Raw genomic sequence first — 14227 nt, 5'->3', positions numbered from 1 at the left:
TTCAAGGTTATTCTGTTCTGCTGCTTGGCTCTGTTCTTTCTGAGAAAGCTGTTCATCCTTTCTGCGTCTCAGTTTATTTACCCATGCAATGGAGACGATTGCCATGCTTTTACAAGCTTATTAGAAGAGTAAATTTTAAAAACCATATGTGAAAACAGATACAGTATGTGCACTGTATCTGAAAGCGTGTTCACCTCGTGTGAGTCTTTTCCCCACGGGAGAGCCCAGAGTCCCGGAATGGCACCCTCTGTGTTTCATAGCTGCGGAATAAGAGCTAGGAGGCCTGCATGCAGCGTCAGCTCTGCCACTAAACACCTCCTGTGTGACCTCGGCTGCTCCGTCTGCCTAAAACAGAAGTCCTCCTTAGGAGGTCAGTCTAAGAGAGAATGGACTTTGATTTTGTTCGCTCCTGTAGGCTCTCAGAACATCTGTCGAAGGGCTGAATCTAATAATGTAAAGATCGCAGTAAATCATTGATTATAGGCCCCAGCTCTAGGCAGCCCCGGGGGAAATGCTTCACCATGCATTAGTTACGTGACCTTGAGCAAAGGTACTGTCTCTGATTTTTGCTTTCCTCTACAGTAAAATGGCACTATAAAAGCACTTAACTTTTTAAGGTGATTTGAGGATTCAATGAGATAACACATCAAAAGTACTTTGAATGTTTCAGGCCACATTGTGAGTCCTTCAAAGAGTGGATTTAAATATTCATTATTGTTATGACAGAAGGGAATTCCAACATTCATGACTTCCTCTACTGTGGTTTTTAAACACTTGTGCCCGCGTGTCAGCACATTGACTGACAAAATATTCTGTGTTGTGCTGATCCTGTCGGGGTGGCCCTGCTGGTGTGACTGCCATTGGGAAGTGTCACTCGTAATTCTCTTTTCTCGAATTGTAAAAATTTGGCACTGCTGAGATCCAAACCCAACGACTAGATCTGTGAAATGTGGACTAAGGGATGGTGCCCCGGTACCTGGATTCGGAAGCCCCGGATCCGTGCCATTCCCATGTTCCCAGACATGATGGAGTCACAGCTTTCATGAAAACATTTACTCCTATTTACACAGTTTATAAATGTCCACAGATGCAGTGAATGCGATTTATAAATGTTCCACTATTTTGACTCCCTTCCATGTTAATATAAGAGTAGTTTTACTGTTTGTGCAATCGTTATTATTGGCTATATTTTTGAGTAGCCCTTGGGAACTTCCAGAAAGTTGGTATAGATTTAATACATAGCATTGTTTTCAAAAACATGCATAAACATACACATACAAACACTCACAAATGTGAAAAGGACCAATATATGTACCTATAAGAGCAATTTAGGAACCAAAAACTATTCCTGGAAAGATTTCTGATTTTGAGATCATATACCATTAATCTGTTTTTAAAATGTAGATGTTTAATGTCATAGATGTACAATTCACAATTAAAACAAGGAAAAAATATTTTAAATAACATTTATTCTAGAGAGAAAGAGCTAGGTATATAATTTGACTATAAAATGAAAGCCTTAAAATTTCAAGTTGAAAAAGCTCATGCTGGTATAAACATTCCAAAGACATGAAATTCTATCCAGAAAGTATCCAGTCATGTAATATGCAAAACGGACATTTATTGAAGAAAATAAAAGATATAAGAAACATTGTACATAGAACAATGTACATAGAATGTCTCAGTCCCTTTCAAAGTAGGCACCTTGGGACCTCACACAGTTCTGCCAATAGCCATCAGACCCCCATCATATTTTCCTTAATCTCATCGATGGTCTGAAATCTCTTCCCTTTCAAAGGTGATTTTAGTTTTGGGAAAAGCCGGAAGTCACGGGATGCCAAACCTGGGCTGTAGGGGGGCTGAGGCACCTGGGTGATTCGATGCTTCACCAAAAAAACTCTGCTGGGGATGTGATGCATGAGCAGGTACATTGTTGTGATGAAGCTGCCACTCACCAGATGCCCAGAGCTGTGGCCTTCTGAATCGTCTGAATAGTTTCCCTGGGGGAATGTTCAAGTTTAACACAAAATTTGATGCAGATTTGTTGCTCTACTTGCTAGGGAATTTTGAATGTGACAGCCACACAGTACATATGCTCACTCAACAGCCATCTACCATCCTCGCTGAGTAGAAGAGAGAAGTTTTCATTGTTCACACATGTGGATGCCAGTCCACTCTCCTTGGCTGCCAGGTTATATCAATGTTGTGGAAACCATTCTTGTTATATTAAGAATGGCTGGACTCTTTCTGGACACCTCATACTCTTACAATTGATCTATCCAGGATAACCTTTGATTTTTTAATAGAAATATTATTTGAATCCTAACGATTTAATTAGTATTGTATTAAAAGAAGAACACAATGTTCCTAGTTACCTTGATAATGTAAACCAAAATATAATTTTGTCTTATACCTGGATCTTTCTAGTGAAGACACAAATTATTCAAAATTAAGTAATTTACCCATCTTTTTTTATATGTGGAAATCAAAATTTCCTAATTTGAAAAGTAAATAAACACATAAGTGATCACAGAAAATGTCTTTACTGACATTCTATTATTTTACAGATTCCTCCTCAATTTCCTGTCCACATTCCTGCCAGACTCATAGTTCTAAAATTGTAGTTCTGATGATGTCATTTCTTTTTGTGACTCTCAATATACAATTCAAAAAATGTTATAGCATGGTCCCAGCTTTCTATCCAGCTTTCTTTCTCCCTCATTAATAAATATACCTTGTGTTTAGTTGCTGGGAGACTATTAACGATTCTAATAACTAATACCTCAAGCATTTCCACGCTCCTCTCACTACATGGAATGATTTCTTTTTTATACTTGGACACCTCTATCCATTTTTTAAGGTTGGGTCCAGTTTTATCCACATTGTGATTATAATATTCTCTATATCTGCTAAGTTATTATATTATATACACATACCATTGTGCATTGTATACATTATTAATTATATACATGTTGTTAACTTATGTATTGAGCTCACAGAATATTTGAACAATCAGTAAGAGCAGTGTCCTTACAGGTGCTATTACAGTTGCCTTTTTGAAAAATAAGGCTTTTATTTAACACTGTTTTATAGCTACACAAAGATCTGTTTCTAAGTTGAATTTAGTATTTCTAAATATGTTTTATATAACTCCTATGACTGAAAGAAAACCTTTAAATATTATATTGATCCAAATTAAAAAATGATTTGTCAATTATGCTTACATTATTAGCATATTTATTTATTTACCCTCCCTCAGTTTTGCAGAGATTTTTGTTGAAATTGAGCTGCTAAATCATTAGTTTCTTGATGCCATGAAATGTTTTTGAAAATTCATTAGGAGGTTTGCAATATTGTGTGTTGAACAAAACCCAATGAAATCATTCATCAGAAGTTTTCAAAGGTTCTGTTTCTAAATGTCTCAAGCCTAAAAGAAAGGAGCACTTTAATATATGAAACACTTAGAATATTTTTAGGGTATATCAGAAAACATTTCCAAACATTCGCTTTTTAAATTTCTTGCTATGAATTCCTTTTTTTGAAATAGCAGTTGTTTTCTTAGTCATTGATAAAATAAAGTCCTTATCTCAAAAGTGGCAATTACGTTTATTTAGATGAATATCCACGAGGCAGCCTGCTGCTGACACCATGGTTTTTTGCTTCCGATGCCTCCAAGGGAGAGTTCAGAAAAGCTCTGCCATTTTCTTGTCTGCGTGTGCTTGCAATTCATAGTCCACCGTCTTCTTACAGGAGACTTTCTAAGCCCTTTGCTCATGGTACTAGTCTTTGCTTAATTAAAAATAGATCATGTACTTGGTAAACCAGGCTCATGTAAACTGAAACGCATTGGAAACTAAGAACTTCAGGATGCCACGCATTCCAGATACACCTCATACTCATGAGCCTGGACCATCAGGGCATTGCATATATCCACTATATTAAAGTTTCTTCCTTTCCTTATTTTTCAAAATGAAAATAATTTGTTTAATACTCAGAGGAAACCAATCATTTTTAAATCCATAATTGTATGGAACTGTGTACCTTTATGATAGCTCTTATCTTTTGGATTTTAGTATTTTACACATTGACAAAATATAAAGTTTTCTTGGGCAGGGGATTAATTTTTGAATCTTAATAGAGAGCACAGTACTTGTATATAGATAATGGCGAACACATTTTGTTAAATGAGTGAGTAAATAAATGGATTTGTTTCACTCTAACATAAACACTCAACTGTACTTACTAATGCAAACGTATCTAATTTTTGCAGGCACAGGCCCAATATGGCTGAATGAAGTATATTGTTTTGGGAGAGAGTCATCTATTGAAGAGTGTAGAATCCGACAGTGGGGTGTGAGATCCTGTACCCACAAGGAAGATGCTGGAGTCACTTGTACTGTATAATGTATCATGTTTCATCCATATTTATGAAATCATTGAAGATGATTTTTATTACTTTGCTCCACTAAAATCAGTTTAATGAACATTTAAGAGATTAAGAATATTGTCAAAGGACAAGGAATACTGGAAAATCACTCGATAAACATATCAAAGACCTTCATACTTACTACATGTCTGTTTTTGAAGCATTTTAACATCTACTTTGTCAAATGGAATTTTATAATGACATATAGTGAATGGAAAATACTGAAGTTCAAGGCTTCTAGATTACAAATATCAGTAATATGAACACAAATTTCAATCAATGGTTCCAATTTATATTTTCACCATAAGATTGTAATTTTTGTCTTCTTTGTAATCCAGTTGATTTTAATTTAATTGCTTTCTGCATAGTGAGGTTGAGAAAATTTCTCAAGTTTGCAAAATCTTCAATCCATACATATTTTTTAAAAAGAATCTTATCCAGCCATCAAGATTTCTGATGAGCAATAACTCAACTGTTATAAATATAACAATCTAAATGATAAGTTTTGGCTATGTAAGATTTTTATCAGAAGGTTTACATGCTCACCCACTAACATGGTCTATAATAACACGGTTAATAACGTAGTTATTTTACATGGTCATGTATTGACAGGTTTTTGTTTGTTTTTGCTGAATCACAAAGTGAGTTGAAGCAGCACTTATGAGAAAAAGCACAGGCCCACCCTTGCTATATGTGTCTGAATAATAGGTGGATCAAAAAAGTCATCTCCAAACTGGAGCTTAGATTGTTACCCATTGAATTTAAGTTGAATAATTACATTGTTACAATTCTAACAGACCATGTTTAAAATGCAAATACATCTACTCAACGTACTCCATTTAAACTCACAGCATGCAAGTGTCTTAAATGCAGAAGGAAGTGTCAACTGTGCTTTGGGGTCTTTCATGAAGTCCTCCCTGCCTCCTGCTACTGTGCTGTATTTATATGGCATCAGTGTAGCTATGCTAAAGCTACGTTTCCCAAATTTTCTTCCCCGTGTTGTCTGATTTATCACGGACCACAGAAGACATTTTGCATGGGGTTGGGCAGCCGAGTGTTGAGCCTCTCTCTTTGTGCTCAGGAAGCCACTGCAGGGGCAACCGGGCACTGGTGCAGCCCACACAGGCTGCCCCTGCTCCTCCCACTCGCCTGGTCTGCAGGAAGGCAGTGCCAGCACCTCCCCACGGTCCTTCTGGAGCCCCTGTCAGCTTCTCATACTCCTTGGCTGGGTGCATATTCAGCTCCATGATGAATTCACCACCTTCTCGTGAGGCCACCTGAACCGTCAAAGCTGGAAGCAGTGAGAAATTAGTGCAGGTTCCAGCACCAATCCTCACGGGTTCCGTTCTGTCCTTGCTCTCTCCCAGGTCATGTCCATCTTCCTTTCTAACGTGCCACCCTGCGGATTTCAGATGACCCAGCACCAGGCACAAAAACAACAAACTTTTCTTGGACTGCTGATTAAGCAACTAAAACACACAATTGCACAAGGTCAAATATCTTGAAAGGTACAAAGGGAAAGTAGCTCTGGACTTGGAGACAGCAGGCTTAGTCAGGACAAGAGAATATAGGGCATTGAAGAATTGCAGTGAGCTTGATATTTAGAATCTTCCAGTTTACAAAGAAATGAAATCATTTTTAATTATATTGGCAGTTGAACTGTGCTATCTGGAGGCAGTGCTATGCCGAGCGTGAAACACACGGATGCAGGGTTTAAGAGCATTACATTAAGTATCAGACCCTTATGCTGTAGGTTTCCTACAAAAATGTCAAGTACACAAGTGATTTTTTAAAAAGGGAAATTACTATATTATTGTTCACAACTCTAAAATTGAATCTGACCCTTAAAACTCTTTGGGGTCCCCTGAATGAAAAACTTGAGAATTGCACTCCCAGCTAGAGTAATTTTAGGTTATGAGGGGAAAAAAAGACTGAAATACGTTTGTTAATCATCCTCCAAGAGCTTCCCCAGGGCCAAGTACCCGCACGTTCGATGAGACCTGTAGAACATTTCAATTATTTAAAAAAAAAAGTCTTTGATGCTTCATGTTTACAAGATTTGCCTAAAAGGACTGGTAATGTTAATGACATAAATTATTCTTTTATTTTCTTTTGTGAAATTCATAAAATAGTTCTCTTCTAAAGGTTGAAGGTAGAGTAATGTGAAAACACAGCTACTATTATGAACAAGGTCTTATTAGGGAGGACAAGGCCTGCTTTTACTTTCAGAGAATCAATTATCGTACATTTGAGTCAGCTGCCAGAGTGATTAGAGGGGTTAAAGGGATGACCTGGGAGAAAAAAAGAGAGATCGGAAGGAGGAAGGAAGCAGAGACATTAGGAAGGAAGGAAGAGAGAAAGAAAGAAGGAAAGACAGAAGAAAAGAGGTTCAAGGAATACCACATTTGCTAATTATCACTTCATCCTATGTTGAAAGTTTTGAATTAAAAGGTAGGTCAGTTTGTGATATTTTAAAACATCTTATGTTAAAGAAATGAGGGGATAAATTAATTGGGAAAAAAATGGCTCTTGGGACTGTAGTAGTAGAAGACAAATATTTCTATCTTAGTAATTCAAATCCGAAAGTTCACTTCCGACTTAAAAACAGAGTTGTATTTTGTATTACAGGTAGTAAGGGAGTCAATAAATTTAATAAAACAGATTTATCGTACAAATACTTCCCACCAGTGGCCGTGTACTCAAATTACAGGTGGGAGAAGATTCCACCTGCAAACTTGACTGTGTTTACGTGGAGACGCAACATTTCCTGTGCTAGAACACCATTGGTTCTGTTTTTCATTTTAAAAGAGAATTGTATAAGAGAATTTACATTCTCTTTGTAAAACAGAATGTAAAAAATCTCATTGTAAAAGGGAATTACAATATTATCTTCTAATCATTAACACTGAGAAAGTTTATAGCTTATTAAGATAAAGCACAAATGCATAATGTTCTCAGTAGATTATGATTTTCTTATAGAGATAAAACACGTAATTTATTGTTATTGTGTGTCTTCTTCATGAATAGGACAGCGGGGTCATTTCACAAACGGGCTAGTATTTATTAGAGATCTGTAGGATGTGGTCGGTGTAGCAGGCAATCAGGGGAAGACTCGTGTTTTGGTCCTGGCTGTGCCTCTGGCTTACTGCATATTCTTTAGAGAAGTTGTTTTACCTCTACTCCTGAAATCCCAGTAAACAAGATAGGAATGATTATATGTGGCTCACCTGGCTTAAGTGCGATTGTAAGAAACAGAGGTAAACATAAAGTGCAAACCAAAGTCATTCGTTTTCCAGGATCCATAATATTTACTAGCTTCCCCCACAGTTCCTGTTAATACAAACCTTGCATTCTGTTGGTTACTTTTGCTTTCTCAGCTGTGATGTTGTCATTTTGATGTGACTTGAAGACCCCCACCCATTACAGCTTTATTAGGGTTCAAAATGGGATAGTGCTCTGTAAATGAAAATAGAAAGTTCATTGTGTATCTAGAACTTTTAATTTACTCAGATCTTTAGGCAGGGAGAAATGCCATGTGACCAGCTCAGTCTAATTTAGCGAAGACATTATCTCGGAAATGAAAAGGCATATAAAACAGTAAGGGGAACATTTCCAAGGCTGTGGGGGTCCTTGGCTCGTCCAGTGTAGACGGCCAGCTCTAGGCCTCCATAGACGTTCAGAGAAAGAAAAGAAAAAGGGGAAAATGAGGAACGTCCACAGGCCGATGCTACAGGGCGCCACAGCAGAAATCCCAGGTCAAGAAGCTTTGGCGAACATGGCCCCTGAAGAATCTACTCTCCCCCAGGCTTCCACAGCTTCCTTCCCTTTACTGAGCAGGTTTCTCTCTTCTCATCAATTTTCTCCTATCCCCACTCTGTTTGTTTGTTTGTTTGTTTGTTATTTTCTTTTTTTTAAATTTTATTTAGTTATTTTTCAAGTACAGTTTTTTGTCTATTTTTCCCATCCCAGCCTCCCCTGCCCCTTGCTCCCCACCTCCCTCCCCTTTTCTCCCCCCCCCCTAGTTCTGCGTCCCTGTGTCCTTCCTATTTGTTCCTCCAAATCCCTCCCCCCTTTTTTCCCCTTAACTTCCCTTCCTTTTCCCCTCTGGTCACTATCCCCTTGTTCTCTATTTCAGTGTCTTTGTTTTTTGGGTTTTTTTTTTTTTTCTGCTTACTTGTTTGTTTTGTTGTTTAGCTTCCTGTTAAAGGTGAGATCATATGGTATTTGTCTTTCAGCACCTGGCCTATTTCACTCAGCATAATGCTTTCCAGTTCCATCCATGTTGTTGCAAAGGGTAGTAGCTCCTTCTTTCTCTCTGCAGCATAGAATTCCATTGTGTATATGTACCACAATTTTTGGATCCATTCATTTACTGATGGGCACCTAGGTTGCTTCCAACTCTTGGCTATTGTAAATTGTGCTGCTATGAACATTGTGGTGCATAGGTTCTTTGATATTGATGTTTTAGGATTCTTAGGATATAATCCCAGCAGTGGAATTGCTGGGTCAAAAGGCAGGTCGATTTTTATTTTTCTGAGAAAAATCCATACTGTTTTCCATAATGGTTGTACCAGTCTGCACTCCCACCAACAGTGAACTAAGGACCCCGTTTCCCCACAACCCCTCCAACATTTGTTGTTTGTTGCTTTGTTTATGATAGCCATCCTGACTGGTGTAAAGTGGTATCCACTCTCACTTCTAAAAAAGGTCTGGGGTTTAATTTAAAAGCTGTTGGGTAAAGCTGGCTAGTCTGAGCGAATTGGAGCCAGGGCCTTAATCCAAGCCACTTGCTCCTTGTGTTGTGAGCCAGCACCTGACAGAGAGTACATCCCAGTCCAGCTGGGGAAAGTTACGGAGAAGCAAGAAACAAGAAAAAATACACTCGAGCCCTTCTTGGGAAGTGGTTATGACCTAAAGGAGAAGAATGTGGTTTGCCACAGAGGAGAGTTTTAAAAGCAGTGCCACAAAAAAAATAAATAAATAAAACTTGAACCACCTGAGTAGAACACAAAGTTGTAAACAAACCAACACTTTGCTGGAAGACCCAAACCTGCAATTTAGGAGCCTTTAACTGGATATAGGAGACACCTGGGAGCTGCTGTACAGCCACAGGAAGGGAAGAGACATCTAAAGATGACAGTGGCTAGAACAAAAGCCGCCTATCTGCAGGCTTGATGGACTAGCGATGTGCAATACCAGGCATCTGTTTAGCAGCATAAGGGGCCTGTTTTAGCTGAAGGGGACACTTCCCTCTTCCTTTGCAGCAATTTTGAGCAGGTCACAAAGTCTGGATTGAAGTGTCACAATGCCACTAATGAAATTAAGCAAGCCAGGGACACTTTCTATGCTTAACATTTTTCATGTTTAAAATAATGTACTTATACCTAGGCTCTCTACTTCACAGTGTCACCATTGCAGTAGGTTAGATCCTTATATGAAAGTCTGTGTAAGATGCATAGTCTAATAATGTTTCCATTAGCCGTATTGTTCTTGTTGCCACCTAGGAAGAAAAGGTGAGAGATGCAGAAGAAACGCTTCTACTTTAGAATCAAGAAATGAGTCTGATTTAGTATAATTTTGAGTATGGAATTATACATATGTGCAGGGTGAATTTTTAATATATGATAATATTATAAGTTCCTTAGCCGTGCTGATTAGTCATTTTGGCATAACTACCTTGCTTTGTTGTGTAATTCATGTTACAACATTGCCAGGTGCCAGCATAGTTACTAGAGACTCTGCTTTGATTTGCATACTGTTCTTTAAAGGCTGAAGCAAGATGCACCTTGGTAGGTGTATATAAGAAGCACAGCATTGCATGGAAACTTTTAGGGGAAGAATTTGGGGCACAGAACCTCATGGCCAACTCCTCCCTCACTTACCAGTAACTCCTGTTCCCAGGTCTTGTGGTTGGTGCTGGATCTACCACAAACGAGTTTAACTCTATAAAAGTCAACCGGTCATCGTCACTTTTCCCATCTGTGTATACGGGAATAATAAACGTACTTACAGGTCTGTCAGTAAAATTAATGAAATAATGTGAGAGCCATTGAAGGTATGTTGGCGTTATATAACAGGTCATTTAGAAAGAGGGTTCTGTCAACATCGAAAGACAATCCTAAGGGGAGCTCCATTATAAGCTTTAGTAATAAGGACAACAGATAGAGTTACAAACTCTGTAACATTAACTCTTGGGGGGTCCACATTAACTCTTGGGGGATGAAATTCTTGCTCCCCACCCCTGAAGTCTTAAAGATACACTTTTATAACATGAAAGTCTGCAGTAGAATGCTGATTTAAGCAGTTCATCATTGTGAAGGATTATAAGTATATTTTTATAGTAGTGAGAAGTTTTTTTAGATCTGGATATCTTTGTATGTACATATATTTAACTCCAGATCCATACTTAATTACAAAATAGGAGAAGAAGCTGTGTAGGTAATTTTTTTTTTGCTCTTGTAGCCTGAATGGGGGCCGACTTGTAAAGTGACTAAATCCTTTATTTTTACATGAAACAGATCGAGTTCTGTCTCCTCACCAGCAAAGGGAGGTGCAGCCCCCTTGCAGGCTCTCCAGGAACCTTACTGGAGTGAACAGTGAGAACCGAGTGTCTAACCTGAGATTCCCTTTCCTCCTTCTTAGTTCTCTGGTGTTCCAAGAGTAGGTTTCCTCTCCTGCATGGTCTCACTATGGGCACCACTCAAATTCCACTGTGCCCAAAATATCACAAACACAAACCCTGAGGATAGAGTCAGATTAAGATTCCCAATAATCTAAGCAACTCAGGACCCAATATGAAATATCTAGTTGTTGATGTGCCCCAACCCTGGGACAATCTCATTGGCCAATTTTACCTCCCCTTTGCTTCCTGGATCCCCCACCTTTCCTCCACCCCCTTTCCATTCTCTCAGGCTCTAACTCAGCACCCAAGGCTTAGGACTTGTTTGAGCATTGCAGGTCTTCATTTTATTTTATGTTTTCACTGTGTCCATGACTAAGGAGTCTTACTTTCCTCCTCTAAATCTTACCTAATAATTACCTAATAATACCTAATAATCAGGTAAGAATACACTTACCTAATAATTATTCTCTCTAAGAAGATGTTATGAGCAACTAAAACAATATTTTTCCCTTCTTACAGGTCGGTTTAAAAAGAAGAACATTACTATACATTTACTAAGAAGTCAGAATAGGCAGGGATGTAGTTACATACTGTGGGTAGAACCGAAGGGGATAAGATAAAACTGGTAAATAAGAGATGGACAGGAAGAATCATCATGGACACGGAGGTATTGAATTTATTATTCATAATCTGCACAAGGTTGTGGCAAGTAAATAGGCTCTGTTACTTAATGACTTAGTCTGGCCAGCTACTGAAATAAGAGTGAACATATGTAAGAAGCCCATTCCCCACCAAGCAGATGTGACCTAAATCATAAACAGAGCTGTAAGCCTGGTAAACTGGCCTGTTTCCTGATAATGCTGAGTGTCGCTGTGCCTCAAAAGATTGCCTTCTTACTACTCCTACTGCCCACACTAGCCATATTACTATGTGCTTGCCTCAGTGATGGTGCTGTGCATCATCCCTGCCTGCCTTGAGTGGGTGGGGGTGCCTCCTGGGACCCTGACCAGTTTCCAAGGGTCTTATGGTTCCCATTTGTTCACACCAGCACCCTCTCTCTTTTGGTCCAGCTGGGTCCTCTGGTCCAGGAATCCTAATGTGTCTCTGCCCATACCCAGAGAGACCAGGAAAACCATAGCCCTTCCATCCTTATTTCTGGTATTGTGACATATTATGTGGACCCAATGAAAGCATCAGCCTGTTTGTGTGCCCCATGCAGCAGTCAGAAGGGGGGGCTCTCTCTACCCACTCCCTATCTCTCTTGTGCCACAAACTCATTGATTCCATAGTATCTCTCCCACTATCATTCAAAACCAGTTCAATTCCTTTATCACTTTATTCTATAGCTAATATAACACATAATACCACAGTCCAGTGCTTCTGAACAATGCTTCATTTAGAAGGTAATGTGAATAACTACTAGTTCGAGCACAGAATTGTTAGTAGAGCAGAGAAAGGTATTTGTTCATATAAAGTATCAGTCGTTGCTTTCCTCTCCTGCTCTTTGTCTAAGCACTGCGTCGATAGCTCTGTGCAGTAATAATTTCACTTTTGAACTTTAAAATAAGTCTTTGAATGACTTACAAATCTTCTTAGCAGAGGAGGCCTAACCTTCCCTGAATGTTGACTCCAGGGCGCATCCGCTGGGCTCTTTGAACATTGTCTGACTTTTCAAGGCACATTTTGTAAATTAAAACTAGAGGAAAACAATTTATGATGTAACTAGTTGACAGAAAATATAACTTAGTTATGCTTTTTCTGTAGCTGAGTATTCTCTCAAACAATAATGATGAGATCCCTGAATCAGTCACTTTTATAGACTAGAAAGAGAAGGAACTAAAAATAAGAAAGAAATGTTGTGACAGAGAAAACTGTGGACTTCCCATCAGTTGTAATTCTCAAGGGTTTATCATGAAGGCAGAGTAGGAGGGGAAGGTGAAGGACACCACCCCAGCCTGGACAGGGCAGGACGGGGCATAGGATGAACCTGGCTGAGAGGGATTGGTCAAAATTTAGTCACCTACTTTGCACTGAGGCATCAGAAACAATGAGGAGACCCAGTTTGCAGATTGAACATTGACATGGGGAACTCAGTGTACACCACGGTGGGTGAAAAGGCACAATGGTAGGCATACAGCATCTGAAGCCCAGGAGATCAGGATTCAAATCCTGCCTCTGCACTTAACAAGTTTACTACTTAACAATCTTCAGCAAATTGTTCAAACTTCCTCACACTCACCGGTCTTCTCTCTCATATTAATGTAATAATAATGATCATAAAGAAATGTGGCAATCTTCTAGCTCATTGGCAGCCTCTCTAAATGTGCACTGCAGTTTGATTGAGTCCCTGGAAGAGCAGATGGGTGACCAGCCTCTGTGCTCCTGGGTAAAATGCTGGAGGCTTCCAGACCAAAGGGGAATCATAGAGGGAACTAGTAGGAGGACACAGCCTATTGAAACTCAAACTGGTGTTAACAATGGGTTAGTACAAACAGCCCTGGGGCACCCAGCAGCCTCAGGCAGAATCTGAGTGCCATGAGCTAAATCACCCCAATCAGGGGGCAACCTGGGGTCCTAGCTGTCAGCCCTGGGACATGCTGAGTCACTGAGCTCTTTAGTAAGGAGATCCTGGAAGCACAGTCCTCACAGCAGCCATGGAGCTGGAGCTGCTGCCATGTTCCAGCTTACCAACCATAGACAGCAACAAATTTTAAGAGATTCTCTATTGTCCTGCCTGGAGGTTGTTCTGGAACATCCTGCACCAAGGTTAGATTGGTCCTCAAACAGAAAACTGCTTTGTCAACAGGCAGAGGTGATTCCCCATTCTTGACTTCTTTGTAGATATATAAACAAACTCATCCAGTATTTCTCCACCAAGCCCTTCCATTGCGGAGGAGCTGTCTCCTAGACTGCGTTACCCTGCAGTGGTTCCTCGTCCAGGCAGCTGGGTTTGGCAGAAGCCCCACTCTCAAAATCTCAGAGAGTAGTCCATAGGATCTGTCTTACTATGATAACATCCTAAGCAGGGGGTGATATGTCGAGGAGCTGAAAGACTGGTACTGTGGTTTTCTAATTCCAGGCTTACAGAACCAGATTTGTATTGCCAGCTCAGCTACTCTGTGATTCTATTCAACTTGTTCCTGGGTCTCTCACTGTAGACAGCAGTCTGGCAACCTGCT

General features: G+C 39.5%; 1 protein-coding gene across 1 annotated transcript in view; it reads left to right on the top strand.

The window, feature by feature from the left end:
* MSR1 (macrophage scavenger receptor 1) overlaps positions 1–7438 on the top strand; it is a 66475-nt gene extending 59037 nt beyond the window's left edge. Inside the window, exon 10 of the mRNA XM_037128766.2 lies at positions 4271–7438. Coding sequence (XP_036984661.2) covers positions 4271–4404 — 134 coding nt within the window. The 3' untranslated portion in view covers positions 4405–7438. The remainder of the gene's footprint in view (positions 1–4270) is intronic.
* Positions 7439–14227: the final 6789 nt, after the last annotated feature.

Source organism: Artibeus jamaicensis, unplaced genomic scaffold (assembly GCF_021234435.1).
Source record: "Artibeus jamaicensis isolate MK-2021 breed Jamaican fruit bat unplaced genomic scaffold, CSHL_Jam_final scaffold_833, whole genome shotgun sequence".
Classification (NCBI taxonomy): domain Eukaryota; kingdom Metazoa; phylum Chordata; class Mammalia; order Chiroptera; family Phyllostomidae; genus Artibeus; species Artibeus jamaicensis.
Note: the sequence above shows the minus strand (reverse complement) of the source record. Positions and strands in the feature narration are given on the sequence as shown.